At 40.2% G+C, this 22,196-nt stretch overlaps 2 protein-coding genes across 3 annotated transcripts in view; both read left to right on the forward strand.

Moving 5' to 3' along the window:
• LOC126819071 (uncharacterized) overlaps window positions 1-1,356 on the forward strand; it is a 33,769-nt gene extending 32,413 nt beyond the window's left edge. The window contains exons 28-29 of the mRNA XM_050546898.2: window positions 450-503; window positions 1,132-1,356. Coding sequence (XP_050402855.1) covers window positions 450-503; window positions 1,132-1,218 — 141 coding nt within the window. The 3' untranslated portion in view covers window positions 1,219-1,356. The remainder of the gene's footprint in view (window positions 1-449; window positions 504-1,131) is intronic.
• A 1,876-nt stretch (window positions 1,357-3,232) lies between these two features.
• LOC126819114 (cholesterol 25-hydroxylase) lies at window positions 3,233-19,764 on the forward strand. Of its 2 annotated transcripts, none has more exons than XM_050546987.2 (2): window positions 3,233-3,748; window positions 17,331-19,763. In XM_050546987.2, exon 2 carries the CDS (start codon window positions 17,331-17,333, stop codon window positions 18,339-18,341), a length of 1,011 nt encoding a protein of 336 aa, XP_050402944.1. In that variant the 5' UTR covers window positions 3,233-3,748; the 3' UTR covers window positions 18,342-19,763. The 2 variants fall into 2 exon arrangements, with proteins under 2 accessions (XP_050402944.1, XP_050402945.1); XM_050546988.2 differs by lacking the exon at window positions 3,233-3,748 and adding an exon at window positions 15,522-15,611 and having other exon boundaries at window positions 17,331-19,764.
• Window positions 19,765-22,196: the final 2,432 nt, after the last annotated feature.

Below are 22,196 nucleotides of genomic sequence, written 5' to 3' on the forward strand. Positions count from 1 at the left end.
ACTAAAGACTCAGTTCATTATTTTTATTTTACGATCATTGAAAGGGAGCTTTATTGTAAAAATATTTTGGACCCTTGATACCGAAGGCCGAATGGTTAGCACGTGCGTGCTTTATCATAAGGCCTGTCATTGAGTCAACTGGCGTGGTTTCGAATCCCCGGTTGTACGTGACTAGGAGTAGGGTCGCCTGTCCAACCTCGTGGGTTTTCTCCGGGTCCTCCGGTTTCCTCCCACTACTAAAGACCCCTACGCGCAAGCGAATTATTGAAATAAAATTATACCATATGTTAGTCCCGAAATGAACTAGTTTGTGTCGAGTGGACGTTAAACCCCTCCTCTCCGCCCATCCCCGTACGACTCATACATATATTTTATGAAGCTGTACTATACACGTAAATAATTGATATTTTGTATATTATATAACATGGGGAAATATTTTATATTTTCAGTATTTCCCAGCCAAGAATCAAACTGATGTCAATGGATTTAAGAAAGATCTACAGGTAAGCAAACATTAGACGAGGATGTATAGCCATGCGCGGGACAAGGGTCATAAACATAGTATTTTTCTCAAATTAAGAATTGTCTGTAATACAAAATGAAATGAATGGGGTTTAACGTCCTATTGTTCTACTCCGACTGGGTTGATGAAGATGGGCAAGTGCCATACAGTGTGCTATGGGGACAATTGTGTCCGGACCACGGCCCTACCGCCTACTTTTATATCGATTTTCAACTGGCAATGGATCTTTTGCTGGTACACGGGACCTCGGTTTTTCATCCCATCCGAACGACTATATATTGTCCCTTGTCAGACCCTGCCGCCCTGTACCACTGAAAAGGAGGGAACCACGCCGGAAAATTCCCGATGGACTTTCTCCACCAATGCAGGGATCGAACACGGGACCTCCAGGTTAACGTGCCTACGTCATACTCACTTAGCCACCGTGGCTCTCTGATATTTTGAACTGCTTGACGGACTATAGGGGCTATATGAGCATGTGAGTTATCGAAAACAAACGTACCATATTATGCTAGTGCCGAAATTACATAGCCTGGGCTGTGATGACTTTAAACCGCCATTTTTCTTACGCTCTCTACTAAAATTGTGTATCTTTTTGTATCTTACAGGAATACCTCGAAACACCAACAAAGACAAGGAAACGGGCACGATCATTTAAGGCTCGTGGAAGAAAATTTCGTCAACTAGCAGCTTAGTTAACCAATGATTACCAAAGTATATTATTTCATTATAATTATTAGTGTATATTATTACTTATAATTATTGTATAATAGTTATAATTTATTATTTATGTAGATAATAGTTTATTCAGTAATAAAAAAATTGGATTGTAATCCCTTGAGTTCCTAGAGTTATTTTTCTGGAGGGAGGCAAGGGGGGAGGGGACGAAAAGGATCGCTAACCTGTGGGTTCCGTGTTCCATCCCTACGTTTGTTGGGAAAGCTCTCCCTTGTCAGCGGAGTTACTTTTCATGGGGGTGGGGTCGAAAAGGCGAGTAACACGGGGGGTCGCTAACCTGCAGGTCCCGTGGTCCATCCCTGCCTTAGCCGAGAAAGTTCCCTCTTGTCAGTTGAGTTACTACTCGGGAGGGAGGTTGGTGGACGAAAAGGCGAGTAACACGGGGGGTCGCTAACCTGCAGGTCCCGTGGTCCATCCCTGCCTTAGCCGAGAAAGTTCCCCCTGGTCAGTGGAGTTACTTTTCCGGAGTGAGAAAGGGGGCGAAAAGGCGATTAAAACATCGGCTCGATAACCTGCAGGTTCCGTGTTCTATCCCTGCCTTGGCCGAGAATGTTCCCCCTTGTCAGTGGAGTTAATTTTTGGGAGGGAGGAGGGGTCGAAAAGGCGAGTAAGACGTTGGTCGATAACCTGCAGGTTCTATGTTCCATCCCTGCCTTAGCCGAGAAAGCCCCCCCCCCCTTATCAGTGGTGTAGGACGGAGGACCTGGCAAGGACAGCTGTCTAGCCGTTCTGATGGTAAGAAAAACCGAGGACCCGTATATACATTGGCGTGCACGTAAAAGATCCCTGGCAGTTGAAATTTGATAGGCCATAGTGCCGCTGTACAGGCGAAATATCCCTCATAGCACAGTGTATGACGTATGCCCGTCTTCATTAGCCCAGTCGGAGTAGAATAGTAGGACGTTAAAGCCTTTTTATTTCATTTCTCTAATACTGCTCCCTCCTACGTGAAACAATTATTCACATTCTACAAACAGAAAAGACCAAATCTTCGTTCGTCCACAGATACTACTTTATTATCTGTGCCTGATTAATGGTGCCTATTCCGACGCGGGTTCCCATTGCCAGAGGTGCGGGACGAAGGGTCTGAAAAGGATAGCTGTCTAGTCGTTCGGATGGGACGAAAAACCGAGGTCCCGTATACACATTGGCGTGCACGTAAAAGATCCCTTGGCAGTTGGAATTCGATATAGGAGTAGACAATAGTACCGCTGCCCTGGAAAAATCCCCCTCATAGTACACTGTATGCCATATGCCCGTCTTCATTAACTCAGTCGGGGCAGAATAGTAGAGAAAATTGCTTGGACAACCAGAAACCTCTTTGTCAATGAGACAGCGCGATACCCACTCATCCACCGTGGTCCCACATCTAAACGTGTTGTTATTCAAATAACTATACTTTTATCTCATATTAGGGTAACACTGGTCCGTTATTTTACCGTAGGGGGCTGATTTCTGATAGTATGGGTTAATGTTTGTTTGTTTTGGGTTATTAAGAGGGGTAACTGGAAAATCGAGACAGTGGTAATCATTTTTACCGTATATTTTTGCATGGTTTCCACTCGACACAAACTAGGTCATTTCGGTAGTTATGTCAGAGAGAGAGAGAGGGAGAGAGAGAGAGAGTACACAAAGTTACATGTTTACTAATATTATTATGCCACTCCAGTTTGTTCGTCGAAAACTTTCCTAGATAATTCGTATACATGCTTTGAGGCGAAATTAAGCCAGGCGGTATTTCGTCTGGACTAAAACACCTTCGGCCCAAAAGAATTTTAGAGTCAAGCTAAGTGACAGGAATTAACATCGACGTCAATCGGAGTCAGTGGTCTGTATCCTGTCTGTATAACGGTATTATTTCCCTTTATATGTCCAATCGTTTAAAACCAAGGCGTGTAACTGACTTGTCTCTGATTAATTAGCTATGCTGCGTGCGTTGGACACTGTTGCTCTACATTCAGAGTCTCGCATAAGACAACTTGTCTGCGATATCACCCTCGGTGGAAGCCGGCGTTAAACATTATTAATAGAGGAAGAAGATCGCCTGCATGTCTGGATAACCTGATATTAAATTCGACAGGGATTAACGTCTTGTTTGTTGAGTCGTTTGTGTTTATTCTGTGTTGTTACGTGAAATGAAACGTCTGGATGTCCGATCGATAAAACCCGTCAACTGTTGAACTACGTACTATCTTTAGGGCGATCAACCTGTATTTATTGATAATGTATTGACTAGGAAATTACAACGACAAAGAGAGAGATAGTCAGGCGGATCCGTTTGATAAGCTCGATAGAAACCATAGCAAACATATGGTGTGATCATTGAGGCATGACAAGCCGGTTGACAGAGGAGTGAACAACTTGATATAGAACGTGTTTAAGTTGAAAGGGCGGGCCTGTGAGGATCTAATATAACCTGTAGTAGAACGACAGGTGAAAGCCAGGTTCGGGCACATGTTGTGAGTCGAGTCAAGCAGATTTATAAAGGTATGAATGTATCTAAATTGTTTATTCATTACGCAAATATTTCACATAGACATGACGGTAAGTCAAGGGGGTTTTAGCTTTGCGTCGTGCGAGCGTATTGAAACAAAATTAATTGGGGGTTGACGTCCTGCTTTTCTTCACTGCTTACTGAATGAATGTCAGTACTACTACTGTAAGGTATCGCTTGTTACATCGTGTTTCTCATAGTCTAAAGAATTTCGCAATCGACCATACTGTCATCTATGCAAGGTGGGGTTAAAACATAACTCGATCAGTCGATTATATAACTATCATCTATGCAAGGTGGGCACAATCCCACATAGTCCATCTACGTTACGTGACTCGAGATCTCTCGATGTTATTTGGTTTCTTACAATTGGTGTCGAACACTGACAGTTAGATATATGTAGCCCAACTGGCCTCGCGGGATGGGGATGTGGGGTGTGTGTGTGTGGGGGGGGGGGGGGCATCCACATTAACCACTCTTTGAAAATGACTACAACTTTAAGTTACCATCTTTAATATGATGGAGACGACACGGGATCACTAATAAGAAAATCCCTGTTTCCCAGGATCTGTTGGCGTAGTGTACCCACGACAGTTGTATAGCACGGGGGGACCTAGTCAATCGGATGATATAAAAAAATTGAGATCCCGTGTACCCGTTTCATTTGATATTTTACGTATAATTATGACTAAGCACAACTTAAATTAGTGACGGCAAATTTTCAACTAACCGATAAAATCATTCGACCATAAACCTTTAACAAAATGAATATAGAACACAACGTTTGTAATAGAAATAAAAACTCCGTATATATTTGTATTCTACGAAGATGTTCTCTTAGATGCCCTAGATCCCGGGGTCGCGAAGCACTGTTCGTAGGGGTGTGGCGGGCTACTCTGAAACGTTTGAACAATTGCTATGTTTTCATGGAGAGCATATAAAATCACTGATCTATGCACCTTATGTCACATTGTCAATTGGCTTTCATCACAATTTGTTTCCCCAGTCTATCATGACAATATTTTTGATCTGTAAATATGGATGATGTTTTATAATTAAAGGTGAATTTGTTCTTCGAGGGGGCGTGATCAGATGATGGTTTTTGGAATGGGGTTGCTTGCCGCCCTGCAAAACGTTTCGCTTCCCGTGTGAAAACATTTTCAACCATAAAAAAAATAGATATACATTGTCCGCCAATTTTATAGCGCCCCTGAGGGCACTTCCCGCCCCCTTCGTTGCTCTGAGCTAGTTACGGCCCTGGTCGCAACCAGAAAAGGTTGGGAACCACCGCCCTACATGCGCGGGACCCTTGAGTACCCTAGATGTTCGCATGGAACCCGTATATGTCCTAGATGTACGGGACTTCCTTTTGGTTCACTCCAACCCCTTAAAGGCCCTTGCTCGTCATAGCGAATTCTTGAAATCAGTTGTACCACTTGAAGGCCCCGACGGATTGGGGTGGGGGTGGTCTGGTGGATGGCCGAATGGTTAGCGCGTGCGCGTTCAGCGTTGTATCATAAGGTCTGTCATTGAGTCAACTGGCGTGGTTTCGATTCCCCGGTTGTACGTGACATGGAGTAGGGTCGTTTGTCCAACCTCATGGGTCCTCCGGTTTCCTCCCACAGCTTAAGACCCCTACGCGCAAGCGAATTATTGATATACGATTAAACCATATGTTAGTCCCGAAATGACCTAGTGTGTGTCGAGTGGGCGTTAAACCCCCCTCTCTCTCTCTCTCTCTCTCTCTCTCTAACCAGGAAACCTTGAACAATTATATACTTGTAATATTCCTCTATCTTTATCGTCTTGATCCAGATTAATATTCTTCCTGAATGTACAGTTTGACTATTGTAGACTATAAGTAGCTAGACTCCAAAGAGGAAGTAATATGTCAGTATCAAACATGTAACGGGTTGAAATCAAATATCGTGTAGATATATACTAAAAGTCATCAGTTACAATATCAGGGTTAAAATTAAAATATTTTATTTTATCGTTTTGTAAGATAACAATCTGCCTTACTTTCACGAAAAATAGACAATAAAGAGATAGCCATATGACTGAATTATTTAGATGACAAGAAAATTAATGTCATTCTTTTGTTTTCTCTTTGTTTCACATATTGATATTACTAAATCTAAAATTCTATAAATTATTCACTGAAATTCTATAAAATATTCACTCGATCTAAAGTTCTATAAATATTCACTCGATCTTAAGTTCTATAAAATATTCATTCGATCTAAAGTTCTATAAAATATTCACTCGATCTAAAGTTCTATAAAATATTCACTCGGTCTAACGTTCTATAAATAATCACTCGATCTAAAGTTCTATAAATATTCAGTCGATCTAACGTTCTATAAAATAATGACTCGATCTAACGTTCTATAAAATATTGAAATATTGACTCGATCTAACGTTCTAAAAAATATCCACTCGATCTAACGTTCTATAAATATTCACTCGATCTAAAGTTCTATAAATATTCACTCGATCTAAAGTTCTATAAAATATTCACTCGATCTAAAGTTCTATAAATATTCACTCGATCTAACGTACTATAAAATATTCACTCGATCTAACGTTCTATAAAATATTCACTCGATCTAACGTTCTATAAGATATTCACTAAATCTAAAGTTCTATAAAATATTCACTCGATCTAACGTTCTATAAAATATTCACTCGATCTAACGTTCTTTAAAATATTCACTCGATCTAACGTTCTTTAAAATATTCACTCGATCTAAAGTTCTATAAAATATTCACTCGATCTAAAGTTCTATAAATATTCACCCAATCTAAAGTTCTATAAAATATTCACTCGATCTAAAGTTCTATAAATATTCACTCGATCTTAAGTTCTATAAAATATTCATTCGATCTAAAGTTCTATAAAATATTCACTCGATCTAAAGTTCTATAAAATATTCACTCGGTCTAACGTTCTATAAATAATCACTCGATCTAAATCGATCTAACGTTCTAAAAAATATCCACTCGATCGCAAGTTCTATAAATATTCACTCGATCTCAAGTTCTATAAATATTCACTCGATTTAAAGTTCTATAAAATATTCACTCGATCTAGATCTAAAGTTATTTCAAATATACACTCGATCTAAAGTTATATAAATATTCACTCAATATAAAGTTCTATAAAATATTCACTCGATCTAAAGTTATTTCAAATATTCACTCTATCTAAAGTTCTATAAAATCTTCACTCGATCTAAAGTTCTATAAATATTCACTGGATCTAGCGTTCTATAAAATATTCACTCGATCAAACGTTCTATAAAATATTTACCCGATCTAACGTTCTATAAAATATTGAAATATTGATTCGATCTAACGTTCTATAAAATATTCACTCGATCTAAAATTATATCAAATATTACGAGATCTAAAGTTGTATTAAATATTCACCAGAAAATGAAAATATTTGCTATTAGCAACTTGGCCGGGGGGGGGGGGGGGGTAAGCGCGTGCGCGTTGTATCATAAGGTCTGTCATTAAGTCAACTGGCGTGGTTTCGATTTCCCGGTTGTACGTGGCAAGGAGTAGGGTCGTCTGTCCAGCCTCGTGGGTTTTTCCGGGTTCCGAAATGACCTAGTTTGTGTCGAGTGGACGTTAATCTCTCTCTCTCTCTCTCTCTCTCTCTCTCTCGCTTTTAGCAATGAATTTTGTAATGATGTAGAAATACAAGCTGATAATGTAATTAACGGGGATGACTCAGTGACATTTATTTGACGCGAATATCTAATAATGTTTATATACAGATTATCAAGTATTTGTAACAAGGGGAGATTTAACACTTGACATTTAATCAAGGTCGATCTGTTAAGCGGTTAATAACATCATGGCTTTGCAAAACAATGCACCTTCAAGATACATAAGGGCTAAATCGCCATATTGCCGGAGTCTTTTCAGGATTCAAATGTTATCTAAGCTATTAATTAAACTTAAACATTTATTAACGTGACACGCCCATAATTAACTCTCTGGGCCATCGGCCGTTTAGGAGTTTAACGTTAAAATAGATAAACGACACTTGGTATCGGTTGTTAATTGAACTATTATAGCAAGAACGAGCAGCTCTGTATAAATATTACATAATGTATCTTTAGTTATCAGATTCCCTCATCAAATACAACCATCCATGTACGTACAGTATGTGGAAATGCCGTGACATTTCAAATTCATGTCACAAAAATCTTCAACAGATCAATAAGATAAAACAACCTAATCGAGTGCGTGCAACCTAATGCTGGGTTCCCACTGTCGTACGATGCGTTACGGTAGGACTGTCCCTATTGAATCCACGATCTGGTACGTGGAGTTACGTTCGGATACGTTTCGATACGATCAAAACGATTATACTGACCTAAAAATATACTCTTCAAAAAAGTAGGGGATATTCAGAAACAATACAAAACTACGGAAATGCACTGCTGTTTTTATTAGAGGTAACCAGTGTATGTTAATAACAGGCCAATTGCCTACACATGAACATAAACAGTTTATATGGGCGGCTTATCTGACGGCCCCATTTCACTCCCAGAGATACACTGTCAAAAGTGGAAATGGACGTTTTTGATTTTTGTCTTAATAATGAGTAATTGCTCCACCAATCCTCAGACATTCAGTAATTCGTCGTGGCAGGCTCCTCATCAACCGTCCAATCACGATTTGGGGCAATCTGACCCACTCTTCTTGCAGTGCCACGGCCAAGTCTTGCAGTGTTGTCGGTTGACGTTGACGTCGACGAACACGTCTCCCGATCAAATTAAACGTAACACACTAAAGCAAAGATACGCTAAACGGTAAATCTTATGCAAGAACCGATAGGAAAGCAAACATGGATAGGATAAACCAGAAAACGGCAGTTTTCGTCAACCCTTCCTTGAAGTGTCAAATTTGACAATGAACCCCTCCCACGTGTATGGCGCTATTGCGTGTTCCACGTGCAGCTCAGTGGTTCTGTTGGTGCGATAAGTTCTTCATTTGTGAACATACTCTCAAAGCATGTCAAGTGTCCGTATATGAAAAGACCTGATAGGATCACCACGATTACTCCACGATTGCAATCACAGCACGACTCGTGATAGTGGGAACCTAAAATTAGCAACTAAGCAAGCATAGAGGTTACGATTGAGTGAGTACACATATAGCAACCCGGCAAGCAACTGGGCTTACAGAAATCTGGACCTCTTGGCTTGGCTGCTATTTGGATGTAATTGTGCCCCGCCCCCCAACCCATAATGTCAATTTTTTATGAATGAAACCGAGGGAATGCTGATTGTATTTAATTGTGATTCCTAATTAAGAAACATGTTTATCGACATTGGTAGGTAAATATTATGACATTGATTAAATACCGGGTGTTAATTGATCCTTGACATAATATAACATTAAAGGTACCAAACGCTAGACAGAGTATTCTGATGTTGAGTACAAATACCTTCATATTAAAGGTAGGGGAGGTAACGCTTCGCTTTAGATAACAAGGTCTGTCACTGAGTCAAGTGGCATGGTTCGATTCCCCGCGAGTAGGGTTGCCTGTCCAAATTGAAATTCTTATCTAAAAGTGATATTTTCGTGGTGGAAATCCATAACTTTATGCATTCAAATTAAAGGAAAAAAACAACGATTTCACTTTCAATCCTCAGAATTCTATTTTTAACTGTGTGGATCCCCGATTGTACGTGACAGGGAATAGGGTCGCCTGTCCAACCGCGTGGGTTTTCTCCTGGTCCTCCGGTTTCCTCCCACTGCTAAAGACCCCTACGCGCAAGTGAATTATTGAAATAAAATTAAAACCATATGTTAGTCCCGAAATGACCTAGTTTGTGTCGAGTGGACGTTAACCCCCCCTCTCTCTCTCTCTCTCTCTCTGATTGCATTTTGAGCCTGATTGATAAGATTTATCCTCCCTTGGATATTAACATTCTATTAATTATCTTTATTGATTAACAATATACGAAACTACCAACATGGCACCACTGACTGGTGATCATGGCAACACGAAGCAATTAGAACAACAGTGCCTACTATTGTAATTTGTGTTCATGATCAATCGATTAGATGATAATCGATTAATAGCGTAATCATGACTAAGCGTTATTTTTTTTTTTGCATTAATTTAAGCTTATGGAGGGCGTAGTGACCGAGAGGTGTAACTAAATCTCCCGCATTCAGTACTATTACGCAGTACTATTACGCAGATTCGATCCCAAAAAATTTCTTTGGATTTTTCGGTGCGGCATCCCCTGGTCTATTCCTTGAGATGGGACAATTGCTGTCCAGGCATAGTATAGACATATAGGCCTACTGCATGGCGTATGCTCGTCTTCATTAGCTCGGTTGATGTTCATTTCATGTCATTTCTCGTCACATACTCTAGTGTGAGGTTGGGTGGTTTAACGCTTGCCGGTTGTATCACAAGGTCTGTCATTGAGTCAGATGGGGTGGTTTTGATTCCCCGATTCTACGTATGACAAGGAGTAGGGTTTCCTGTCCAGCCTCGTGAGTCCTCCGGTTTCCTCCAATAGCTCCCCCACCCCACCCTAGCCCTAGCGCAAGCGAATTGTTGAAATCGAATTGACCATATGTTAGTTCTAAACTGACCTAGTTTGTGTCACATGGGCGTTACCCTCCCTCTCTCTCTTTCTCTCTTTCTCTCTCTCTCTCTCTCTCTCTCTCTCTCTCTCTTCTCTGGTGCTACAGAGGTTTTCTCTTTTCCCTTCTTCTTGTGGACAGCTTGTTTCTGACCGGGAGCAGTCGCTCAAAGCCGGATTAATCGGATCATGGCGGGAAACCACCGTGTTGCTCTTGAAATTAATGAATTTGTTATGGAAAATGAATGAAATATGAGTGTTTATATGCAAACAGTATAACTATACAATCACGCGTGTATATTAATAACGTTTGTAACATCCGGGTATATAAATCGACATGACATATACCATCCTAGTAACACGATGACTGGTGTACACTGTAAAAACATTGAGCTATTTTAGGGCTAAATCTTTTTGTTAAGGCCAGCTTGATTTTTGTGAAGGTCGCTGAGATGTAAATAAGGTTAGGACACGTGATTGTTTGGCGAGATTGTAGGTTAGAGTTAGGGTAATCGTTGGGGCTAGGGCCAGGGTTATTCTAAGGGTTGGGATTAGCGCTAGCCCTATTTACATCTCGTGACCTATGACGAAAAAATTGAGCTGGCCTTATCATTTAGAAATAACCCTGTTTTAGTGTACCATATCTGAATTTTAATTAGATGGCATGGTGTCGTAGGGTTTTTCTGGGTAGCTGTGGTTTCCTCCTTTCAATAGGGTTCTTCTTTAACGCACCCCCCCCACCCCATCCCGGAAAAAAAGACAACCCAACTTAAACACGTGCATAAAATTCTCTGGCAGGAAATCTGCGAACGAGAATTGTTACTGGATATCAACCACTTTGCTTTACTGTGTGTGTGTTATGTTTGACGAGATGATTAAGATATGCGTGAAGTGTTGATTTCATAATATACGATATTACATTTACAGTGAAACCCCGTTATTAAGACCAGGGGTGGGATTGATATAGATTGGTCCTAATAGTGGTGTGGTCTTAATACGGAGTTGGGATCCCAAAATACGGCGTCTGATATATTATGAGACAGTTTAGTCAATGTAATATTCAGTGTAGCACAGTATGGACTTGTAACGTTCCCGCTATTTTTATACGCCCACATTTATACGTCCGTGAAAATCGAACCAAAACTGCCAGACAAAATGGCCGCCCTTGTACACAAATAATGTAAAAATATGATATATCAAGGTTGTGGACCCTCTAGAGGGCATAATTTTGATCCGTTTTTGATGACACTTAAAATATATCTTTATAACCCAACGATCTTGGTTCCTGTCAATATTCGCGCATATCGGATCGTAACTTCCTGTATAATGGCCCTTGATTGTACGAAAAATCGCTTTTTGTTTTTAGCTTTTTCTCTATCCTTCTCTTGCAATGATCACAAGACAGTTCCATTTAAGGTATTTTATTTGTTCTGCTTTGCAAATTGTCAGATACGTAGGACGACAATGAAAAGTTCATAATGCATAGTGTAACGTTGCTAATTCAAAGATTTCATTCATCAGAATGTATGCATGAATTTTAGAATGTGAAAGTGTACTTTCATTTTACAACATGGCATTAGTATTTCGAAAAATGTATTTTTAGATTTTTGGCAGCGTTATACTTCTAAAATACAATCTTTAAAAAATCTTTCCCACAAAAGAATTTATCGCGTGCACGTGGTTATTTCCAATCCAAATATGGCAACTTTGGTTTATATGGAAACTTGAGAACCCAATCTTATTAGAAAAATACTGGATTCCTTGAAATACAATGTTTTGGGAAGGATTAGTATTCTATGAACGTATTCTAGATATGGTCTCCAATCTCGTGGGTTTTCTTCGGTTCCTCCGGTTTCCTCTCACTGCTAAAGCCTCCTACGCGCAAGTGAATTATTGAAATAAAATTGAGCCATATGTTAGCCCCGAAATGACGTACATGTGCTTGTACATTTGATAAATATCTAAGTGACTTCAACTCAAAGTATTGTGCATCATGTTAAATTTGAAGAATGAATCCAGCTATAAAGTGTTGGTTTCACGGATGTCTGTTTATACAGGATATAAAATATTATTGATGTAAGATAATCTTGATCAACTCATTTAAACCTTCTTGCCCAGCGTCAGTATATGATCATGATGTAACAGTAGGGGCGTAGTTTTACGTGACACGGAGTATGAACGCCTGCTCTGCAACCTTGTGGTATTTCTCCGGGTCCTCCGGTTTCCTCCCACTTCTGCAGACCCCTACGCGCAGGCATATTATTGAAATAAAATAGAACCATATGTTAGTCCCGAAATGGCCGAGTTTGTGTCGAGTGGACGTTAAACCCATCTCTCCCCCTCTCTCTCTCTCTCTCTCTCTCTCTCCTAAGCTTGTGTCTTTTTGTTTTAGCATAACGTCTGCACCGAAGGATATACACGGAATCGATATATTCTTTTTAATATGAACTGGCAAACTGTGTCTATCTATCTATGTGTTACCTATTAAAATTTGTACTACCAAAAATGTATTAACTATTAAATTTCAGAATATTACATTCGAATGTAAAAGATTGCATTAAAATATTGCAATATAATGTAAAATAAGGCAATAAAATGTAAAATATGGCAACAAAATATATAATATGGCAATAAAATATAAAATATTGTTACGGCCTACTCTTATATGGAATTCCAAGTGGCAAGGGAACTTTTACATGCACACTAATCTTTTTTTGATCTCATCCGAACGACTGAACACTCTTCCTTGCCAGGTCCCCCGTCCTGCACAACCTTCTCGGCCAACGCGGTGTCAAACTAGTCAAACTATCAAATAAATCAGAAATGAAATGGGGTTTAACGCTCCTATACTGGGTTAATGAAGACGGGCATACGCCATACAGTGTGCTATGAGGGAAATTTTGCCCGGGCAACGGCACTATCGCCTACTCTTATATTGAATTCCAACTGTCAGGGGATCTTTTACGTGCATTCCAATATATACACCGGACCTCGGTTTTTCGTTTCATCCGAAGGACTAGACAGCTGTCCTTGTCGGGCCCTCCGTTCTGCACCACTGACAAGGGGAAACCACGTCGTACAATCCTGATGAACTTTCTCGAACAATGCAGGGATCGAACACCCGACCCCCAGGCTAGCGAGCCAGCGTCTTAACCACTTAGCCACCGTGGCTTCCAAATAAATCAGAGAGAGTGAGAGAAAGACTTGTATGTATATCACGTGTTTATGGTAAATGAAGTATCTTCGCTCTGAATAACATAGTCTATATGTAGGTACAAATGACGTTAATAAATGGAATAAGTTATATAGATTTAGTCTACGTGACTGTCATGAATATAAATCTATACAATAAACTATAACAAATTATAATACACAGATATTATATAACATATAATAACTGATATACATCTATATAATAACCAATAACCAATTACAATAGATAGATCAAAGATCATCAAGGCGCTCTACACGACGATTGTCAATATGCATAAACATAACAAAAGAATAAGAAAGACGGGCGGGGCGGGTTGGGGTGTTATGTTTAAGTAACCATTGTGTATGTGGTGTTGGGGGAGGGGGTGGGGAGATGTTTAAGCACTCTATCAACATCTTGCCCATGTAGGGGGAGGGTGGGTGGGGCGGATGCTTAAGCCCTCTATCAACAGCTTGCCCCTGTTGCGGGAGTGGGCGGATGCTTAAGTCCTTTATCATTAGCTTGCCCCTGTTGGGGGAGTGGGCAGATGCTTAAGCCCTATATTAACAGCTTGCCCCGGTTGGGGGAGTGGGCGGATGCTTAAGTCCTTTATCATTAGCTTGCCCTTGTTGGGGGAGTGGGCAGATGCTTAAGTCCTTTACCAACAGCTTGCCCCTTTATTTATCATTTTGGGAACCACCGTGGCTAAGAGGGTAAGACACTGGCTCGCTAGCCTGGGGGTCGCGAGTTCGATCCCTGCATTGGCCGAGAAAGTTCATCCGGATTTTCCCACGTGGTTTCCCCTTGTCATTGGCGCAGAGCGGAAGTCCTGATAAGGACAGTGGTCTAGTGGTACGGATGGGACGAAAAACCGAGGTCCCGTGTATACATAGGCGTGCACAGGTGGAATTTGATGAAAGAGTAGACCATAGTGCCGGTGCCCTGGCAAAATTTTCCCCATAACACACTGTATGGCGTGGACGTTAAACCCCATTTCTCTCTCTCTCTCTCTCTCTCTCTCTCTCTCTCTCTTTCTCATTCGGATGAGACGAAAAACCGAGGTCCCGTGTACACATTGGAGTGCACGTAAAAGATCCCTTGACAGTTGGAATTCGATATAAGAGTAGGCCGTAGTGCCGCTGTCCGGGCAAAATTTCCCTCATGGCACACTGTATGGCGTATGCCCGTCTTCATTAGCCCAATTCGGAGCAAAACAGTAGGACGTTAAACCCCATTTCATTTCATTTCAAATCCTACACTAGCTTTTAAAAAAACATAGTCACTGTATAAAATATATTATATATTATATATTTAAAAACACAACACAATTTATATGGAAAACAATCACTGGTTTTTATACCTATAGCACGACGTTTCGGCAAATATAAAATTATCGTTTTCAAGTAAAAATATACCTGAAAAAGATAAGAGGGGTGGACAGGCGAGTGGGGGCGGGGCGAATGGTTAAAGCGTGCGCGTTGTATCATAAGGTCTGACATTGATTCAACTGGCGTGGTTTCGATTCCCTAGTTGTACGTGACAAAGAGTAAGTTCGCCTGTCCCAACCTCGTGGGTTTTCTCCGGGTCCTCCCACTACTAAAGACCCCTACGCGCAAGCGAATTATTGAAATAAATATGAACCATATTTTAGCCCCGCAGTAACCTAGTATATGTCGAGTGGGCGTTAAACCCCATCTCTCTCTCTCTCTCTCTCTCTCTCTCTCTCTCACTCACACACACACACACACACACACACACACACTGCCGTATATTGAGCTAAACTAAATACTTTGATCCATCTTTAATAGGAAAAGCTAATGGACGGAACACTGAACCCCGGGCGAACTACATTTCAGTCAATTTCCGCTTGACTTGTTCTATAGTATATAGTGGTTTATTACATACTCATACCTATTTCCTATACTTATAACATAGTGTTAATAATAGTCATGATTCGACATATTTATACGTGCTTTAGGGAGTACTGACTAGTAAGCGATTGGGTGTGGGCTTTAAACGACTACTTATAACATTCTGAAGGTGAGGTCCTAATATTATAATATACTGTCATTGATTTTTGTGAAATACTGATCGTGAAGTCCTAATGTTATACTGTCGTTTGGTTTTGTGGAATCACTAATCGGGAGGTCCTAATATTATACTGTCGTTCATTTTTGTGAAGTCATTGATCGTGAGGTCCTAATATTATATACTGTCGTTCATTTTTGTGAAATCACTGATCGTGAAGTCCTAATGTTATACTGTCGTTTGGTTTTGTGAAATCACTGATCGTGAGTTCCTAATATTATATACTGTCGTTCATTTTTGTGAAATCACTGATCGTGAAGTCCTAATGTTATACTGTCGTTCATTTTTATAAAAACACTGATTGTGAGGTTCTAGTATTATACTGTCGTTGCGTTTTGTGAAATCACTTATCGTGAGTTCCTAATATTATATGCTGTCGTTGCGTTTTGTGAAATCACTTATCGTGAGGTACTAAATTATGTATGGTCGCTGATTTTTGTGAAATCACTTATTCTGAGGTCCTGATATTAAATACTCTCGTTGCGTGCACTGGTCGTGAGGTCCTAATATTATATACTGTTGTTCAATTTTGTGAAATCACTGATCGTGAGGTCCTAATGTTATATACTGTCGTTCATTTTTGTGAAATCACTGATCTTAAATTCCTAATATTTTATACTGTCGTTCATTTTTGTGAAGTCACTGGTCGTGAGGTCCTAATATTATATACTGTCGTTCATTTTTGTGAAATCACTGATCGTGTGGTCCTAATGTTATACTGTCGTTGCGTTTTGTGAGATCACTTATCATAAGGTCCTTAAATTATGTACTGTGAGTGGACGTTAAACCCCATCCCTCTGGTGTTTACATAACGCTGGTGTTTACAGGCACAAATAATCTGTGATATGATTTTGGTGGTAATCAAGACAAAACGCCAAGCGGACAAAATGGTAAATTTATCACCGGGTTTCTTGCCTGTGAACTTTATATCCCGGATTTTAAAACCCGTATTCATTTTGGTACAGTCTTCATTTTTCCGGTTGCTGAAGTAGAGAAGGATGCTAACCGTCATTTCGGTTTAATTTATTTGAATAATTTGCTTGCGCGTAGGGGTCTATAACAGTGGGAGGAAAGCGATCTTACTCCTTCCCACGTATAAACGGGGAATCGAAACCACGCCACTTGACTCAATAACAGACTTTATGATACAACGCGCACGCGTTAACCGTCTGACTCGTTTAAAAATACAGTAGATCTATAGACTAGTCTCTCAATAACGACTGTTTCTTCCGGAAAGTTTCTAATATTAGGTTCCCACTACCACGATTCACGCTACGATTGAATCGTGGTTTTAATCGTGGAGTAATCGTGGTGATATAATCAGGACTTATCATATATTGTGCTCAGTCGTAGCAAGCATGGCCTGACAAGGACAGCTGTCTAGTATGTCTGATGGTACGAAAAACCGAGGTCACGTGTATTCATTGGCGTGCACTTAATATATCTCTTGGCAGTTGAAATTCGATATAAGAGTAGGCCATCGTGCCTGCCCGGGCAAAATTTCCCCCATAGCACTGTATGGCGTATACCCGTCTTCATTAGCCCATTCGGGGCAGAACAGTAGAACGTTAAATCAGTTTCCTTTTTTTTTTAAGATATGATATGGTAAAGACATATTAGATTATGATCAGAATGTTAATTACCATATAATTAAAAATTTTCTCTTTCCAGATGGCACCAAAAGCCTTTGGACAGTCGGTCACTACCACCACCACCACCACTACCACTACCCCAAGAATGACCAAACATTTAGACAAGGCAGCACCTAAATCAACAACTGATACCGAATTCGTTAAAACGTCTAATTTAATTTATGGAATCCGGACATGTATTATATTAATTAGTATACTAGGATATTATTATAGGAACTATTTACAAGTACCAGTAGATCTAACATGGCGATATCTAACTTCCGCTTGGTGGTTTCAATCGGTGTACTTCGAGAGTTTCTTCGCCACTTTTTGCTACGTGGTGATAATACCCATTTATCCATTTGCGTTCCATTTTATTAAAAGATTTGATAAATACAAAATCGAACCATCTGTGAATTACGTCCATCAAACTGTTATTGGTATGATAATTCAAGGATTTGTCTATTTAGCGCCGCTCATGCTCATGGATACCTTCATGGTAAAGAAATATGTCGGAATAGAAGCGGAAGTATGGGATGAGAAGCGGAAGTCATGGATACAAACAACACGAGCTCTACCGGAAGAAGCGCCATCTTTGTTTCAGTTAATCTTCCAGTTAATTGGAAGCATTGTGGTGTACGACGCTCTATTTTTCTGCGTTCATCTTGCCATTCATAAAAATTTCTGGCTGTACAAAAATCTGCACGCCGTGCATCACGATCACGAGGTCATGAATGCACACGTGACCAACCAGCTATCCGTGAGCGAAAGGATCATTCTGATTCTCTCGGCTAATTTCTCTCTCAAGATTTTCAACAGCCACCCTCTCACTCGGATGGTATTTGTTCCTACGTTTATTTTCATGCTTGTCGACAACCACATGGGCTACGATCTACCTTTGGGGATGGATAAAATTGTTCCTTGGCAGCTAATGGGAGGACCACGTAAACATTATCACCATCATGTACACGGTGGCGGTGATTATCAACCGTTCTTCTGCTATCTCGATAAACTCTTAGAAAAAAGAAGAAACCCCAAACAATGTGATTAATTCTCAAGTTTTATAGAATATACCAATTCATTAAAGTCGCTCAACGTCATTTGAGATTTTGAAGAAGCTCTTGCCAACGGCTCAAAAGGCACCACTAACTCTAATCTTCCCTGAAATCTGTTGATGAGCCTCTTTTAATCCGATTGAATCAAAGCATATATTTTGATTTTATTTTCTGGAATGAAATGAAATGGATTTTAATGGTTAATGAAGACGGAGATTTTATTTTCTTAATTAAATTAAGTGCTAAATAATTAGTTAAGCCGTGGAAATATTTAGTATTTTCCTAAACATTCAAATGACGCACGGAGACTTTAATATTGAATATCTAACCCAACAGCTGTGATATTTCATAGACATTTTATTAAAGTTTTATTTTCTTGTTACATAAATGTTCATTTTCGCTCATAAAATGAAATGGGATTTAGCGCCCGACTTGTCTGCATTCACTGGGCTAATGAAGACCGACATACCCCATACAGTGTTCTATGGGGTAAATTCTAACCGCCATTGATTCTTTTACGTACACAGGACCTCGGTTTTTAAGAAATACTGCAATTCGATTGGCTGATCAGTAAAATCAATTTGCATATATCCAATTTGCATATTGGTCAGCCAATGGAATTGCAGTATTTCTTAAAATTTCGATTGTATCTTAGTTTAAGTTTTCGTGAATAAGGGCCCTAGACAATAAAGGAGTCCTTTTAGAGTTATCTCCCCCTTCAGTGAAAATGTTCATTCTCATAATGTTTATGTCGTTATGGAGTTTTTGGAACATGTTAGAATTTATGAACTTTTTTGATATTTCCTTTTAAAACCTAGGCATCAGACCAAATATGCCCGTTCCGAACTGCTTGACTGTAAACAAAAAGCATCTTGTGTCCGTGATTTATGGCAAATGGCAAATCCTACTGTAATGACGAGGTTCGGCGCAGGTAAGGTAAAGCGGTATTTATGGCGTTTGATAATCCATGTACTATCTATACTATTATACCTCAACATCGAATTGTAGATAATATTAGTGATGGACCACGTATCTGCAGCATAATCAAGTTCATATTTTGAAACTATTCTTGGTTGAGGAAGGGGTGGGGGGGGGGAACCAGTAGCGACGTTAGCATAATTAAGTCTGCTGTAATGGTTGGGCCGTTACTGTTTAAGAAAAAGAAATTCAATGGGGTGAATACTTATTATAGTATTGTTGGGTGCCATGGTAATATTCCAGGTACTCGACTGTTCTATGTCAGTCTACTGTAATGGTTGGGCCGTTACTGTTTAAGAAAACGACGTTCAAGGGGTGAATAGTTATTATAGTATTGTTGGGTGTTATGGTAACATTCCAGGTACTCGACTGTTTTAAGTAATGTTTTATCGTAGTTTATTTTATTCTAAACCATAAATTTGTTATTGTTTATTTTAAATTAAGCTAATTTAAATATATATATATATATATCTTTATTTCGTTTCATCTGTCAAAAATATCGTTTTTTATAACTCTAATCTTTGGAACCTTCAAATCGAAGAGGCAGACCACCATTTATTACCCCACTAGCAGGATACCCGGCTTTGCTCGGGGGTCATAACTCCGAAACCGGAAGTGGTAGACTAACGCCACCTGGCCTATGTTACTCCCCGGTCCGAGCTACCCCTATACCCCAAATTTCAGACTCGGGGCAGACCTAGTGTAGCCGCCAACCCCGAACAGACAGACAGACAGACAAACGACAGTCACAAATATTAGTATAGAAGATTCACTTCAATTTTAAGTCTGGTTTCTTATTCCGACTCCAACTTTTCCCGAAATTGTTGTTGAGTTGAGCGCTTTCCAACACAGATGGAAATGAAATGAAATGGGGTTTAACGTCCTACAGTTTAATGTCCACGTGACACAAACTAGGCCATTTCGTGACTAACATATGGTTCAATTTTTTATTTCGATAATTCGCTTACATGGGTCTTTAGCAGAGCGAGGAAACCGGAGGACCCGGAGTGAAAGCCCACGAGAGAGAGAGAGAGAGAGAAATGGGGTTTAACGTCCACTCGACACAAACTAGGTCATTTCGGGACTAACACATGGTTTAATTTTATTTACATAATTCGCTTGCGCGTAGGCGTCTTTAGCAGTGGGAGGAAACCGGAGGACCCGGAGAAAACCCACGAGGTTGGACAGGCGACCCTACTCCTTGCCACGTACAACCGGGGAATCGCAACCACGCCAGCTGACTCATTGACAGACCTTATGATACAGCGCGCACGCGCTAACCATTCGGCCAGCCAACACCACCACCCACCCACCCCCAAACACGGATTGAGAAAAAAGTTGTGTTTTTAAGCCTAGCTCACCACCCGTGGTACGTGTTAATACGGGCAGTCTACGGGGGTAATTTCAGTAAACCCGTGCGCGAGACTTTGGCGTCACTCGCGTGTGTTCGGCACCGTAGAAGATCGCAGGCTAGCTGTAGAGAATTTTGGTCCTGCACATATAAAAAATTTCACCCGGTTACTTGCGGCTATTCTGCGAGCTATACCAATCCCTCGCCGAATGCGTGACAAAACATATGGCGGGTTATGAGCTAGGCTTTAACTACAGACCGAGCAACAAATGGCAATGTCTTTGCTCCAGATTTTGTATAGGGTTGACCAATAAAATTTTGATATGCATTAACTTGAAGTGAAATAAAATGAAATGGGGTTTAACGTCCCACTGGTCTGCTCCTGTTTGGGCTAATGAAGACGGGCATACGTCATACAGTGTTTCATGAGGGAACTTTGCCCGGACAGCGGCGCTATGGCCTACTCTTATACCGAATTCCAACTGCCAAGGGATCTTGTACGTGCACGCCAATGTGTACACGGGATCTCGGTTTTTCGTCTCATTCGAACGAGAAACCACGCCGGAAATTTCCGAGGAACTTTCTCGGCCAACAGAGAGAGAGAGAGAATTGTTATAAATAGTGAAATTTAATGGTGGTCTGCCTCCAAAATAGACGCAAATGGGTCTAAAAGGAATTTTTTTATTTAATATGAATGTATATCAACTGATTTATATTTTCTAGAAAAATATTGTAATTTCTGACAAATCAAGTATGTTCGGTGACAAAGGTGATTAGTCCATTCTTCACTGAGGTTTTTTTTTATTATTTTTTTTTTACTCGGCCCTTTTTGATATTTTTTATACGCTCATATTTTCACGTGGACGTATATTGTCGTCGTCCTCGCCCTTTCGTTCGATATTGGCATTATCGGACCGTAACTTCATGGATTATGGCCCCTGAGAGTAGGAAAGAAAAATCATGTCTTTGGCTTGTAGACACTCTAGAGGTCACAATTTTTATTCGATTATGATGAAACTAGCGCTCAAACCATTGAGCACACGACGTCGTGTACTGATTTTAAAGTGTTCAGTGGATATTTTCACGGTAAGATATCATCAATATTGATTGAGATGCAACAATATTCGATATAAGAGTAGGCCGCTGCACGGGTAAAATTTCCCTCATAGCCCAGTGTATGACGTATGATAGTCTTCATTGGCCCAGTCGGGGCAGAACAGTAGGACATTGAGGTTGTGATCCTGCCGGGAAAGGGTAGGCTTCTGATATCCAATATTTAAGACAAAATAAACAATTTACCATTGGTACACGAATCGTGTACCATTAACCATTTCAGCGCCATTTGTAACAAGGGAATCGAAGAACGGGGCTAGACATATTCCATAAGTCATGTCAAACGGTGACCTCGTATTCTTATCTGGAGAGCATGAGCAATAAATACTATTAGTAGACTGAAATAACCGGCGCTAGAGATTGCCATTCGATTGACACTTCGGGCGTATTTCGCCGAACATAACGTGAT

This window comes from Patella vulgata, chromosome 4 (genome assembly GCF_932274485.2).
Source record: "Patella vulgata chromosome 4, xgPatVulg1.2, whole genome shotgun sequence".
NCBI classification, from domain to species: Eukaryota; Metazoa; Mollusca; class Gastropoda; family Patellidae; genus Patella; species Patella vulgata.